Genomic DNA, 15,823 nt, shown 5'->3' with positions numbered 1-15,823 from the left:
TCGCCTCGGTTTCCCTGATTTGCCGGCGAACTGCTTAATTTAATCATCCTGCGTGGGATGTGCGGGTACATGTATTTTTTTTTATGATTCAGAAATCGCGCTGCTGTGTTAAATGGCAGCGGCGAGCCGTCGGGGAGAGAGAGAGAGATTCCTCATGGGGGCAGTTACAGACGATCACCCCGGTTCCCTCGTTAATGTCTTCCTGAAAGCAAGATCAAAGCGCTAGGGAGGGCCTGTGATGATGCCGGAGCCCCAGTCAGTCAGTCAGGGCTGATTCTCCGGGTCCCTCAAGCACACGGGGGGCCACACCGGCCATTCCTGGAGAGGGATTCGGATGGACGCGTGTCGGACTCCCGATGCACTGCAGTTTGAGCCATTTCACGTTTTACCAGCCTCGCTGTACTTGTTCTCTTTTTTTTCCCCCAACCTTATTATGAATATGTTTTCACACATTTACGACCAGAACTATTTATATAGTTTTCGGATGAGCTTGGAGGTTCTCATATCCTTATAATGCTCTTATCAGTGTCACACACTGACGAAAATGAGATTACAAAACACCTTCTGGTTACACAAACTTTCTTTTGGTGTTTCATTCTGTCCCTGTGGTTTTAGGATTTGCATCTAAAGTTTATTTAGAGGTGCTGGTGTCTAGCTATTAGTACAGCAGGCGTGATTCTGGACTGGTGTGATGTCCTCATTCCCGTACATCTTTGCTTCTGCTTCGGGGACGATGATCTGTTTTTTGGGTTCTCGGCCTGAATGATTGTACTGTTTCTGCTTTTTGTGATGATGGGTAGAGATAATAATGAATAATGGTCCGTGAGGCTTCTGAAATTAAATTCGTGGTTAGCATTAAATTAATGTAGGGCTTATAACTGACGAGTCGACTGACAAATAAGCAGTGTGGGTTCATTTTAGAGAAATTAATTTCACTTCTCTGAAATGGAGCGGTTCCGGTTTCGGTGCGCTCGCTGGTTTGAAGCAGGTAGTTTTCGGTCCTTTGAGCTCGATGCCGCAGAGAGGTGAACTCTCGAGCTTCCCCTTTTGTATTTCACCTGCGCGACGCCGAGGGAAATCTCGGCTCTCTTTCCCTTCCTCTACGCCCGTGCCCTGCGGCCGCAGCCTCGTTAGCGCCTTCTGGTTTGGGTTTTGGGCTGCTGCCAGTTGCGAGGTTGTCGGCAGTCCTGGGTCGGGGAGGAGACGGGAGATCTCTGGGAGGCAGTCGGGTGTTTTTTCCGCTCCACAGGCGCCTCTGGAAACAGATCTTCCCTGAGGTTCCTGCTAAGGCGTTTGTGACTGGTGCGCAGTCCATCGTGGCAAACGGTTAGTTAGTCTCACACAACTTCAGCTGCCTATATCTAGCCTGGAAACTTGCTTTTTTTAAGCCCCGTTCTTCTTCTCCGCGAAATGCGGCCAGATGGAAGCTGAAATTGGTTTCCTTTGGTCTGGTGTGGGCCTGTGGGTGTTAAAGGCCCCGGCTGGGTAACTTTCTGGCCCTGTGCACCCCTCCAGGAGGCGCGTGGAGGTCCCACTGCACGGTCCTCACCTCTCTCTCGCCGCTTCACGCACCCCCCCCAGTTTCTTCCTCCGCAACAGAGCCCCCCTTGCCTGCCGGGGGAGTCGGCCTTCGGGAAACCTGGTAGGGACGTCGCCCCCCAAGTAACAAAGCCGATGTGTGAGTGAAGAAGCTTTTTTTTTTTTAAAGACACGCGGGGCTTGGACGTCTAGTTTTGTGTTCAGCTGCATTTCTAGATGTTTTCTGATCCCCTATAAAGAACTTGGCTTTTCTCACGGTTTAAAAACAGTTTTTTTTTATTTCTTGAATCATTTGTTTCGCAGGATGTTCTGCTTCTCGGTTCGGACCTATATGAACCCTCCGTCTTCCCGACAGCTGTACCAGCAGGGCTGAACTCTGAGCGATTCCTGGCACTTTTGCTACAATCCAGACTTGGGTTTTGACTCCCTCTTCTTAAAGAGGTTGTCAGAGAGCTGTGCACTACAGGCGCTGGGGAGAATTCCTGTAAAATGCTCAGATGCAGCAGAAATGAAGTGTGCTCGCGTGGCCCTGAGCCAGAGGCGTCCACAGAGCAAGGCCTTCTTCTGCTCCGTCCTGTTCCAGGGCCCAGTTTGTCATAGTTTTTCTTTAAACCGAATAACTGTGATGTCAAAGCAGCGGAGCCAGAAGGCTCTGTGCGCTGCAGAAGCAGAACCGAGCCCCCCGGTCCTGCCTGCATTCATCCCACCACTCTGCCTATCAGTCTGGGTATTGATTAGTCTGTGTCAGTCTCCCTCTCTCATCCGTCTGCGCCTGTCAGCTGGCTGAGTTATGTATGCCCTTAACTGAGGTTTCAGAGCACGGCGGAGCTGGAGCTCGATCTGTGCAGCTGTGGAAAGGTTAAGAGGAAGATGTAGAAAAATTGACCTGAAATATTGAAGTAGTTTGACACTGCTCTTCCTTTTACTTCTTTTCATTTTTTAGTTTGAAAGGGCAGGGTTCTCTTCCACTTGGTGTTTGTCTCCTACTTATTATTGTTTGCAATACAATACGCATTTCTGGTTTCTCCTTTTGTTTTTTTTTAACACGTTTTGTGTGCTTTTTTAGCTGTGTACCCAGCGCCCTTTATAGGAAAACCGAGTCCTTTCTTTCCTTGTGGTGTTAAAGTATGGGTTTATTATCCACACCTGTGGAACTAATCATCAGCTCTTTCGTGCTGGACAAAGCCCTAGCAGCAAAACCCAAGAATGGCTGGAGAAGGCCATTCCATGTTTGGTGGTTAATCGGCTCATTGAACTTGTGGTCTCATCCAGCTTTTTCTTGAAAAAGGTCTGTCCTACCCGTGCAGTGTAGCTGGACAGACACTGGCGATGGCTGGCTCCACACTCCCACAACTCTTTGAGTAAAAAGTGCACTTTCGTGTCGTTTCCTCGTGTGCTTTCCAGTTCGTGTTTCACTGTGGGTTCCGAAGTCCGCGAAGTTTCTGAAAAATCAAAAAAAAAAAAAAAAGGCAGTTTACAAATAGACCTGTGTGTTTGTTGACACATCATTTTTGTAGTCTGTACAATGTGGGGACGTTGGGACACTCACCCTGTGTTGCTGGTTACGTTAAAACAAACACATCCGTACAAACACAACAAGAAAACATCCTCCTACATGTAGCATAAAAATGCATTTCACAAGGTTTAAAAAAGAAAAAGGTCAGGTGTCCAGTGGATAATACGTGTTAAAATTGTTTCTTTAATATTAACAGAATAAGATGTTAAAATTGTACAACGCGCTAGTATGAGCTTGTAACTTATTTACAATATTAAGGACAATTTTGGTCACAATGTCACAAAAAATCTTGCTGCTTTCTAATGATCCAGAGAAGAGTAGCCAGTAGCATTCTGGGACTTTTAAGAGAATGGCCTGCACTGACAGGCAGAAGGAACTGAATCTCTTTAGTCTTGGACAACGACTACAAGGGGGCCAGGCTGGTTGCCCTAGCGATTCTCGCTGACTTCTCCCTCTCCCTCTCTCTCTCTGCCTCTCTTTTCAGTGGAAGCTATAGTGGAGTTTGACTACAAAGCTCAGCACGATGACGAGCTGACCATCGCTGTGGGCGACATCATCTCCAACATCAGGAAGGATGACGGAGGTTGGTGGGAAGGCGAGATCAGTGGCAGGAGGGGGCTCTTTCCGGACAACTTCGTCAGGGTGAGTGCGAGGCTTTCAGAGAAACCGTCTGCCACTCCGGTTCTGTGCCTCCATCCCAGGTTTTTTTTTCTGCTGTAGGTCCTGTGCCTCTGAAAACTTCAGGCGTTGGCGATTTCAGGCCTTGATTTGCTTTCTAGAACATTTCTACCCTATTAGCTTCAGTTCTTCCAAGTGATATATCCCGAATATATCCAGCTACAGCTGTGGCATTCTTCTCCCGAGATCAGAGGAGGAAGGGGTGTCGTTTTCTTCCATCAGGCCGGTCTGACTTCCAGAAGAGTAATCTGTGGAGTCTGGAGGATCATGGATGCAGGCTGTGACGCGGCGATCGTCTTCGTGGGCCAGCAAGTGGGGCCTGGCTTTGCGAAATGTCATGTAAAACTCATTCCAGTACGTGATCGCGGCTGTCTGTGTGTTTCTACAATCGAGTGGAGGCCAAGTGGGCCCATCGTGCACGTTCTGTCGCTCATGGGCCAGCTGGGCCAGGATCTCATCCGGCTCCGTCTTTCAGATCCCCGAGAACTGACTTCAGCAGCAAGCCTGGAGACTCCCAGTTCACTGCGTCTCTTGCCAGTCCTGTCACGTTGTATGGAGAAAAAGATCCTTTTACAGCGGTGCTTAAATATAGCCTTTTTGTCGTGGTCTTTGCGTTCTCTGCCCTGTCGCTGTTAAATGCATTTGCAGACTGAGGTTGTAGGGGGAAGTGTGGGGTTTAGTTCACAGCAAGCCTACTGTGCTCCCTAGAGCCGATCGTTGATACAAATTTGGCAGGTTTGCAGACAGTGCTGCCCGAAGTCTGGAGGTAATTAGAATTGCAGTTAAATACAGCGCTGTCACTAGGACTCTACAGATGGCGATGGCAGAGAAGGCCTCTCTTCAGTGTGTGCAGATGTGTTTTGCTGAACTGAAGTTGCAGATCTCAGGAAGCTGTGGTGAACAAGGCTGTTTTTTTGCTCAGCAGCCTTAGTGGTATTAAGTAAACAAAGCCCTAGAAGGGCAGGACCAATGTTTTTGAACTCCCAGCACAGCAAAACAGACCCCATCTATGTGGTGGGGGGTGGGGGGTGTAACTTCGGTTTCAATACAGTTTGGGGGTGTCAGCGCCCCCGAAAAGCCGCAAAACAAGAGAAGGATGTCGGCCGGAACTCACGTCAAGCACAAAAATGAAGAGTTTTGTTGTCAAAGCCATCCTTGCTGTTTATTTTCTGGGTTGAAAAAGTGTAGGAACTTTTCCGGTTACTGGTGCTCTGTCCTCACGAGCAGCGCCTGCAGCCTGCAGACCTGAAATCACGCTGCACGATTTCATCCGAGCCCACACAGTTCCTGCCGAAATAACCCAAGGCCCCAGATTTACCAGCTGGATCTGTGACGAGTTTGTCACCCCCACCACTGTGGTTTGTGAGCACTGTACCCGCTGCTTGTGTCACTAAGCGCAGATGTGCAGTAGAGGTGGTGGGTACGTGTGGCGTTTTCGGGGCGATTTGAATGTTTTTGGGGAGATGAGTCTGCGCCTGAGCAAAGAACCGGCCCACGGCTTTGCTAAGCCACTGGGGGGTCCCTGTTCGTCTCCCCGGCCGGCGCCTGGGCTGTCCTTGCCTGAATGTGAATCAGCCCTGCAGTAGGTGAGCGGATCTGAGGGGAGAGCAGAAAGCAAGTGCGCTGCTCTCTCTGTGTGAAACTGAGGACTCTTCTGACTCGTTGTGTTTGTGTCTGATCTCTTGGTTCGCCGGAAAATCGTTGCTGGAGGGGCTCGGGGTTCTCTATGGGGGGTGCTGTCCAACTGAGTGTCTGAGATTTCCGTGGAATGGGCAGCCAGCGATTGGTCTTGCAGTTTCGCAGTCACAAACCCAATCCCAGGTTTTTAGATTTTGCCAAAAATGTCAAAGGAAGGGTCTAAATTTACTGCAGTAAAGATCACATATCAGAACTTCTCTTTCCACTACACTGTTTTGCTTATAGTGGTTCTGTAGTTTTTTTTTACTTGCAAGGCTGGTGGCATACGACCAAATGTTTCATTATCTCTTGAACCCACTTCTCAGCCTGTGAGCTGTAGTGTCTGGGGTTTATTTTAAATGTAGGCAAACTGTACTGTGTACAGAGCAAGGAAGCAGTGTTTCTTGCTGTGGAGCATAAAAGGATTTGGCTCCGTTAAACTGGCTTTCTTGTGGGAGTTGTTCACTCAAACTTGTTGCTAAATCGCTGCAGTTTCTCTTTAAATTAATGCCTGTTTACTGCGTCTTCTAAGACGTGATTAGAGTTTACTGCCACCGGTCTGAAAGCACCTCTTTCTACTCTGCCCTGCTTCTGCAGCGCTGCCGTGGAAAATAATCATTTCATTTTTAAATGACATAAGGGCTGTCTTCCAGGAATAGCTGAAGCAGCTGTCTTTCCAGAGATAGGGCAGATTTAACAGGCTTTTGCAGGAAACTTGCTACTAAATCTTCTGGCTACTGCAGCCTGTTTAGTTACTCAGTGTTCCCGGATTACTGCAGATAAAGAGATTTGGAATATCTTTAGTTATAAAGGGCAGGTTCGCAGCATCGCTGTTGTGTTAGCAGCGTGTTGGGTGACTGATGAAACAGGAAGTGTGAGGTCTCGTTGCGTTCATTATCTTTATTGCCATAAACTACGGTCTCTGACCGAAATGGGGTTATTCTTGATTTTTTAAAATCTGAGCTATGCTATTAAACATCCCTCTTTCGTCTCTGTCACTTTGCATATACTGTAGTGCCCAATCCGAATTCTCCCCTCACTGCCTGAGATTACAACGGCAAGCAGGACGAAACCTGGGGGGCGCCCCACCTCCCCCCCAAACATCTCTCCGTTAGCAGGGCTCGGCTTGGACGGCCTCCCCCTTGGTGATCCTGCGTCATCAGCCGGAATCACGGGTTTGAAAAGGCTTTCTTGGAGCCTAGCAATTACTCCTTAACTACAACGTCTGGCAGCAGGATGGTAATTGGAAGGGATGACTGTGTTCATGCAGCGGGGGAAAGACCCGTGCTGGAGAGCAGTGGCCTGCCCAGGGCCTGTCCTGCCTGAAGACCGATGCGCTCAGCCGCCGAGGTGCAGTCTGGGAGCTAGAGACCTGAGCGCTGGTTGGGCGATTTCGCCGCCGATCTCCCCGACTGCACGTACGGATGACTCTCGCAGCCTCTGGCACTCGGGGCCAGGACAGATGGGTCTTGAAGGACTTGTACAAAGGCCTGACTTGTACAAAATCGGATGTCTATCACTTAGGGAGAGGGGGGAGAAACTAGACTTGCCGGACACGAGCTAAAAGAGCAACTGTAAAATAACCTAAAAAAAACCCCAGCAAAGTGAAAAAACGTCCCAGACGCATGACCAGACAGGAGCAGCTGGATTGTCCAGGAACTGAGGAGTTGCACAGTACAGCAAGGAGGGGAACAACAACAACAACAGAGAAATGAGCGAGACAGGTCATCCTGCTGTGGCCATGAACACCAGCTCTCTTTTGACAGCTGCCTGCCACTCAGACTCTATTATTCCTGCTTGACAAAGCGTCTGGAATCAGCAGTGTCTGAGGCCACCGTGCTGCAGCGTTTCTCCACCTCCAGTAGCCGAGACCTGGAATAAAGGGTAAATAAGTTCAATCACGCATAGAAGTGCTTCGTTTTTTTTTGTAATTAAGCACACGCCGACCCCCTGAGCTTTGTAGTGCTTTTTTTCTTCTCCGGCTCTAAGGGGAGAGTGAAATGAGCTGCGGTTTGAACTCTCCGGGGCCCGTTTCAGATCTGAGCTTCCCTCTCGCTGCTCGCTGCCAAGTACTGCTCAGTTTGGGCCGCGGACCAACTGAACGTCTGCCAGCACTGTTAGTTACCAGTAGCCCTGCTCTTAAGAACGTCAGAAATGTTACAAGCATGAAGAGGCCCAGTCTCGTTTTTTTTTTGGGGTAGAACGGCCAACTGCATTTTTTTTAAATGATTGACTTACCTGCTTTGCAATTGCCAGCGGTTTTTCATTCTAAGAGACCTGGCTCATCCGTAGGACTGTCTTTAATGTTTATGCCCTTCCAAGCCGGGGTCTGGAAACATTAGTTTAGGAACTGTTTTTAATTTACTTTGGCTTGACCTTAAAAAAAAAAAAAAAAAAAACAACAAACCTTTTTGTGACCCAGCTACTCCAGGAACTGGAAACGTTTTGAGAATAAAAGTCGGGAGTTCTGTTCTCCCCCTCGGAACGTGGATGTGCAGGGTGCCGGTGTACTGATTTCTCCTTGGGAATCCTGCGGAGACTCTGTTAATGATCTTTCTGTGTTGTGATGGCTTCACCCGCTTGGGTACTGATTGTATTTCCAGACGCTCGGAGGCTCAGGGCCCGCAGGCCTCAGGCTGCACAGAAACCGCGCCACTGCAGGCTGGTATCTGTGACTGCAGGCGTGGCTGTCCCCCACCGCAGATCCACGCCGGAGCTCCAGAGGACAGACTGAAACACAAACCGCCCTGGGGTTTTGCTCCATTGCCAGCTCCACTCCTTCTCTGCAGTAGTGTCAGTTCCTTAATCTCAAGAAGAGACTTTGAAACAAAAAACAAAACAAGAAGAAGCTTTAGTGCTTCATATGGAGGAGGGAGCCTATTTCATCCACCACTGAACTGCAGCAGCTCCTGGGTGACGCGTGGCAGCCGGTCTGTGCGCAGCAGGTCAGGGGGGAAGTGAGAAATTCACCAGCTGAATTGAGGGCGAAATTGACTCAGGCCCGACTGTAGGAACCCAGAGAGAGATTGAGCCAGCACGTCGGGTTTAACACTCCTCTATTTGTGAACTGTGCCAGGAGTCCTTGGATCAATTTGCTGTGAACTACTATCAACCGGCCGAAATGCCCTCCTTCGGTTTGTAACAGATTGTTTAGAAGATCTAAATAACCCCGGCAGTCAGACTCTTAAGACTCATCCTGCGGACGGCACCTGCTACAACCCCATACTGGTGCACTGGTTCGGACATTGTGGCCCAGATGGGTAGAGCACCCCCTGCTGGTCCGCCAACATCCTTTGAAGCAGCAGCCTGGTCTTCCTTTCCCGAGCAGGACAGCTACGGGTGGGAACACCACGTTTGAGAAAAGACTGAGAGGGGATAACCTCTGATGTACCCTGTGCAATGGCAAGGAGTGCTCCTCGACTCCTAACAGTCTTATAGGTAATAAAACAATCCCATGCCTTTAAATAATTTCACGGATATACTGTGTCCATCTTCAGTACATAACGTATAGGCTGTATATTCATTTTCCACTCCAGCGTCAGCTCTTGCTAGATTTATGCCTAGTTAGAGATTAAAAGATGCTTTCAGAAAACTAAGATCTGAAAAGCACTTTGGACGTGTTTTGTCATCCTTTCAGTTTCCTTACTTGCATTCTCAGTCTCCTCACACAGCTGGGTAACCTGGTTCGAACGAGTATTGGATGTGTTTGCAGGGAAAAGCAGAGCCTAAGGTGAATCTCAATTAAAAAAAAAAAAAGACATCTGGCCACCAAGATAAAAGAGGATGGTCGGATGAGCACCCTGGCCTTGGGCGTCACGTAGGGCCTGATGCAGATGATCATGCTGCAGGCTGATATTTATTTTGCAGACTCGGCAGCACTGGGCAGTTCCTCAATACTCCACATGCTGCTTTCATTGAATCTCCGGACAGGGCACTTGAAGCATGCTTTGAAGAGAGAACCGAGGGCTTCACAGATGACTGATGAGGCTGCATTATTGGGACACTCAGTTCTGGGTTCTGAGCGAAAGACCACAAAACGACAGCCAGAAGCCTGAGTAATGTCCTGTGTGAAAATACAGTTCTATGTTTAAATATGACAAAAGTGACAAAAAGGAGGAAAGAAAAGTACAAAATGGCATTGGAGGAAGCTACCCTTGCAGTGTCTTGGCATGCCGGAGGTTGCACAGTGCCTGTCACTGGTGTGGGTGGACTTCATTAAGCAGAACCGTGCAGTGCGTTGCTGGCCGAGGTGGGCTCGGCCCTTCAGCAGAGACCAGGGTCTTTTCCCTCCTGGTTCTTCAGACAGGGCTGTCGATTCGCACTCATCTTCGTTTTCGTTTCTTTTCAGCTCAAAGCTGTGATACAGTGTTCAAAACCCACCGAGGAGGAAGAAAAATTGACTTTCGGATCATTGCGAAAAAGTCAGCTGCCTCGGCAGGCTGAGCATTCTTCCCAGCCTCTGGTGGCTGGGTTCTTCTGAGTGCAGAGTCGGACGAGGGGGTGAGAAGAGATGAGAGGCCTGAATTTTTTTTTCTTTCATCATCCAGTGAAGGATTGACTCCCTCCGGCACGGTGTTTGGGCATGGGTCTCGTTAAATGAGTTGGCTCCATTTCAAGAGCGAGGGTCTATTATTGTAAGAGTGGCACTTATCTCCACTCTGCTGTCTCCGATGTCTGGTTTCATCAGCAGGCTGGCCTTCCTTCCCCGTTGTAATTTATGAACTGACACTTGGGCTTTCAGCTGAGCGTAGGTTTGTGCTTTCTTGGCCCTTCTTATTTTGTTTCTCTGCAGCCCAGCAGTCGTACTCTTGTCTGGCTGGAAGATGTGCTCAGGCTCTGGCCTGACAGCTCCCACTGCCGCCGCCAGCTGGCCGGCCTCTTGCGAGACAGACCGGGAGCTCCAGGCAGATCCGGGGCGGCTCCTGCACGCTCTTGGAGAGGAAGGATACTGCTCTGTACTGGAGCCCACTGGGCGCTGGGCTGTTAAAACCAGGAGCCCCTGGCCGGCTCCCAGTTTGCAGAAGTGCTGTTCCTGGCGCCTTGCAGAAACGCAGCCACAGGCTGGGTCTGTGCCAGCAAAGCCCCCACACCCACTCAGCAACATTGGACTGCGACGGCAGTGTTGCAACTCAGCCCGCAGCCTGTCCAGCGACGTCCGTTTGCAAGCATCTGCACGAGGCTCGCTCTAGCTGGTGCATGCTACTCGGTAAGCAGCAGATTCACAGTTCTGATGTACAGAACAGTACGTGTTATGTTGTGAACCTTTCAATGCTGAAAACCGGTTCCAGTGAAGTGCTGAGGTCTACCCCGAAATGGTGATGTTTTTGCAATGAGAAGCAGAAAGAGGAAATGGACCAGCTATGTGATATGGACCTCCTGCAGAGTGCCAGGAGGGCAGTAGTGTCTCACCCTTCTGTGTTCCTTATTCCTGTACCTGCTGAAGCTAATGGTGGTTATTACAAACCTTGAATTCAGGCCAGTCTGAGTGGGGTCAGTCCGGTGTGGTGCCGGAAGCAGAGAGAGTCCTTGGCTCTTTCAGACAAGCAGGGCAGGAATGTGATTCATTTGGGACATTTAGAGTGCTGTTTGGCGTCGCTCAGTTCCAGGCTTGAGCACCACTAAAATATAAATAAGCTTTTCAAGGTGCTGTGGACTTATTGCGAACACCACGCCAGGCTTAGGCGCTGAGACGGGCTGTCAGCCTGCCGAGTCCTCTCCGGTGATCCGGGGATGTCTGCCCTGAGCCTGGAGTCAGACCCGCCAGCCTCCAGCCTTTCAGCTGCTCTCCTGCCAGCTGGCGAGGCCGAGCTGCGAGCGCCACCCAGGAACAGCTGGTCCGTGAGCATTCCGGCGATGCCAGGCGTGTGATCCGGGGCGATGAGCCCTTCGAGGCCGCAGGGGTGTGAGGGATTTCGCCTGGTCTCCGCGCTGGGCTGCAGTATCCCATGTGAGGCAGGCTGTGTTTAAGGGAGTCGAGCCCTCAGCAAACGCGGGGAGATGATGGGGGAAAACGGGAACCTCCAGCATGTCCGGGATTTCCCCCCGCCTATGACCTTCAAGACTAACAGGATCGGTTAGCGTCGGACAAACCAGACACAAAGAGTTCTTCTGATGGCAGCTGTCAGAAGCTCGGGTAATACAGAGAATATTGGCATAGACCAGCGGTTCTCAACCTTTGCTGCGGCCTGTACCCCCTTGGTTCTCCAAACAGGTTCTCGCACCTCTAATTAAAAATCGTTTGCGTCATTTGTTTTGGATGATTTCCCCATCTAAGAAAAATCTGGCCTCCAGAAAGGGCATCTCGCAGCCAGGTTAACAACCAGTGGCACAGGTGAACCAGTGTAATGTTTTTCTATCCATCCTATTTTCCCCCAAACCGTCTCTCTGCAGTGTTAAGAATTGCTTCTTTTCTGCCATGAACTCTTTCTGTCGTCTCGCAGTATTATCTGTTCAGATTCCTCAGTGTCGTGTTGGTAATGCCAGGAATCCCTAGCTTATGTCTTAAACAATGGCTGGCTCAGGTTTCCTGCAGGCTGTGTGGGTTTGCAGGTGCTCTCTCACCAGGGCAGGACCTTGTCAGTGCAGGCCAGACGGGTTACACAGATGCAAGAGGCTGTTCTAGACTGAAGCAACAGTTGAGACAGGACATAGAAGAAGCCCTGTGGTATATGGTGTAGGCAGGGGGTCCAGACTTTGAAGATGTGATGTTTCAGCTTTTCAACAGGATTTCAATTTTATGCAGTTTGTAATAACCAGTTCACTGGTGTGAGCTTCCCAGAGGCAAAACTGAAACACAAATGCATTTAGAATTAAGTATTGAAGTAACAAGAATGCCACAAGAATAAAAATAATAATGCACAGATGGGACATTATGAGATCCCTACATGCATTATGTATAAGATTTAAGCTTCAGACAAGTTTGGTGAACTTTCCTCCTGGGGACCTGAAAGTATTTAAAGAGATGGTGGCTGTGCTCTTCTATCCAGGGAAGGGCAGCTCTCCATGCATTACAGAGCTCCATTTTGGTTGCACAGCTTTCCAGGAAAGCTCCAGTAAGGATGCAAGGATGGAGGAAGATGGAAGACATCAGGCTGCAGGGCAGTTTGAGCCATTGTCGGATCTTGCGGCCTGCTGTAGTGTTGGTATTGGCTGTGCCCGTGGCCTTGCCTTGCACACGGGTCTGCACAGACAGATGTTAATGTGGGTACCGTCACTGGCTTTTCAGCTTCAAATTTGCCGGCTGCCAGCATCTGGTGCTTCTATTGCCCGACCTCACACAGCCTTGTCACGGGCGTCTTCATTCCAGCCCTGGCTGTCTTGGCCTGGATGTTTTGCTTTCTATATGCAGCAGCTTCAGTGTGCCCCCAGAGGCCTGGGCTCCTGAACCTTGGGTTATCCTCTGTCGAGCATGCCTGTGTGTTTTTTTCCCCCTCTTTCCTTCACCCCTGCACTTCCCAGCGAGAGAGCGTGTCTGCTTGACAGAGAGCCCGCGGTCCCGGGACTGTGTTCTTGTCCAGCGGTCAATCGGGCTGCGGGGGGTCACTGCCCTCCCTGCTGGGGCTCCTGGCCGAATCCAGCAGCGGCGCAGCCACAGCACAGCCCTCAGCAGAGCCCCTGGGTCTTGGTAATCGGCACGCAGGGCTGTGTTGGCAGTGTTCTTCATGCTGTAAAACCTCTGTTAGCCGTCTTCTTTCACCACACAGATAAGGAAACGGAGCTCTGCTGCCACGGAGGCTCTTTAAATACTCGAACAGTGCTGGTGAACCACTCCTTGTGCTGGCTGTGGTGCCACTTTCATCCCTGCGCCCCTTCATCAGCTGAAATGACATTTCAGGGGGCGGCGTGCGAGAGCTGGTGAAGTGCACGATCATCGTGCCTCTGCAACGCCGCTTCCTCCAGCGGAAAATCCTGGAAGCGGACACCAGATTTGCAAGTGTCTTCTGAGAAATTGATCAGACTGCTTTATTTTAAGCTTTTGACGTAGGTGGAGTGCTAAACTTTTTTTTTTTTTTTAAAGCGTGCTCCTGCTTTGACAGTGAACTTCCTCTCTCCACTGGCTTCTGCGTGTAAAATTAGACTGCGGTCTCCACTGTCATGCTGGAGAGACAGGCCAGTGCCATCTGTTCCCCAGAACCCTTCGGTCATCGCTCTGCGTTCCCATCTTACTGTCACTCTGTTTCCCTGGAAACCACAGTTCCTGGAGTCACCTGGATTAGTATTCTCTCAGTATGATAATTGTCCTGAGAATTCTCAAGTATCGTTGTTCTGCATCCTGCTTTGAACACGGAGGCATTTTGTGAATTGTCCTATTTAATGTGCTGTTGGCATCAACAGCCATTTATTCAGTACTGCTGTAACTGTTGCAGTGGCCAGATCAATACAGTGTTGCTACTTAATATGGATTTCTTAAGAGATCCTGTGCTTCATAATTGTGTCAGTACTTGTGGATAAAATGCATTGAAGAGGGTGAGACATTTTAATTGTGATTCCCCCCCCCCCATTCTCGTTGCTCTGTCAGATCGCAAGATGTGTATCTCCTGGTATGCTCTAAAGAGAAAGATACTTCAGTGGAACTTGTCATTTTTTGAAGGACAATCATTGTTAATTCTTTTCTTCCACAGTCACAGGATGCTGTTGCAAGACTTTTGGAAATACAGTAAAGCCAGTGGCCTAAATGCAGCCCGGTACAGCCTTACTTGTCTCAGACTGCATTCCTGCAGTGGCTTGCCGATAGCAACAGACTGGCCTTTCCCCTTTTGTAAACAAAGCAATGCACACTTTCACACGCAGAGATCTCCTTATTCTGCTTTTAAACAGATCTCCGTGCTTTAAATGGGTTAATGAAGGAGTATTATAGACACGAATCGGGCTGGAATGAAAAGGAAATGAAAGCGGAGTAATGCAGAGTGAGAAAGCTTTCATGTCTGTGCAGAAACCGAATCTGCTTTGCACTTCACAGGTGCCTGATGACTGGGGGCTGAAACCCGCTCCTCTCTGATGGCAGGCAGGAGGATGGCTCGTTCTCTGATCGAAAGCGACGCTCGTCTGTCGTCTCTGGACGAGAGTCAGATTACATCTCGGGGATTATACAGGCTCTGCCCTGGCCTGATCCAAGACAAACGTGGTGCCTGGAAACAAGGAGCAGATCACTCACTATGGAGATGAGTGCCTTAGGACTGAGCCCCTTCCACCCACAGTCTCCAGAGTACCCATAATTCTTTCAGCACAGCTCAGAGCAAGAGCCCTCTCCCATCTGTGGACTTGCCTACTTTACTAATTCATCTAAAGAGTTGAGCGAACACACAGTAAATACGTGGTCTGAAGGGCATCTCAAAGTCCGTAGACAGCTGATCCTTTCCTAGCTGCAAGGTTTTGCAGTGCAGGTCGGGAGTGAAATGCTGTACGCGTGACAGATTCCCAGAGAGTACGTGGAGCAGGTCGGGATGCGAATGTGCCGCGCATAGAGAGAGAGAAAGGAGAGAGTCGTGGGAAGCGGGAATCAGCCGTGCTGTTGAAGCAGATCCACTGGGATCCTTCAAGACACGACTGGGTTAGATTCTCGGATCAGTGAGCTTCTCGCCACCTTACAAGTGAAATGGGCAGAACCGTCCATAACCTTTCATACGGATTTTCCTTTTCTTTGTGAGAAGGCGCGGCCGCAGGTCTGATTGGTGTGGGCTGCAGTCTCTTGCGAATCCTTTTTCTTCACTGTTAGCAGGCAACGGTGAATTTCAGCTTGGAGCAGACGGTTTGGAGTCCAGGCTGCTGCCACACACACCAGTGTCAGTGGTTCTGTTTCGCCTCGCTGTGCATTGGCAATCGCTCATCTGCCTTTAACAAGATTTTAATCAGCTCTGCCTTTGCATTGCAACTTCTCTCTTTCTCCTTCCTGGAGGAGGGTAGCACACTCTGCTTAGCGTTCTGTATCAGGAGGCGATGATGGACCTGCGTTGCCATGACAAACTGACAACCCCCCCCCCCCACACACACACACGTTTATTTTCCTGTCCTTGTGGGGTTCCTATGTCACTTTCCATTGATTCCTCATCAGTTTTCCTTTGGTATATTCAATACAGCACTGAAATGATAATCAGTCCTGTTTCATTTAGGTGGAATTAGTAGGCCCAAGCTAATAGTTTAAGTGCTATCAGATTTGAAAGAAGATGCCGTTTGGTTTATTTTAAAAGGGTAATTTACACTGTGAAACGTACCCATGCCATCAGCCTGGCTGGAGCCCCTGTGTTCGTGGGGATGTTGCATTTCTGCACTGGCCTGAGACGCCCTGCCAAGCAGGAGGCCGCTCTCACAGAGCACCGCCGCTGCCTGATGAAGTCTCTGGCTTCTTCATCTGGTTTAGACGTGGATTATAATACCCTACTAGCTGGATCTTCCCTAATCTGCATGGTGCACATG

General features: G+C 49.6%; 1 protein-coding gene across 4 annotated transcripts in view; it reads left to right on the top strand.

Annotated features, from left to right (window-relative positions):
* Positions 1-15,823, top strand: part of sh3kbp1 (SH3-domain kinase binding protein 1) — a 72,410-nt gene that overhangs the window by 11,296 nt on the left and 45,291 nt on the right. For all 4 annotated transcript variants that reach the window (XM_069189891.1, XM_069189893.1, XM_069189892.1 and 1 more), the window contains exon 2: positions 3,540-3,697. In XM_069189891.1, coding sequence (XP_069045992.1) covers positions 3,540-3,697 — 158 coding nt within the window. The remainder of the gene's footprint in view (positions 1-3,539; positions 3,698-15,823) is intronic.

This window comes from Lepisosteus oculatus, chromosome 5 (genome assembly GCF_040954835.1).
Source record: "Lepisosteus oculatus isolate fLepOcu1 chromosome 5, fLepOcu1.hap2, whole genome shotgun sequence".
Taxonomy (NCBI): Eukaryota; Metazoa; Chordata; class Actinopteri; order Semionotiformes; family Lepisosteidae; genus Lepisosteus; species Lepisosteus oculatus.
This window is presented reverse-complemented; position numbering and strand designations above follow the sequence as displayed.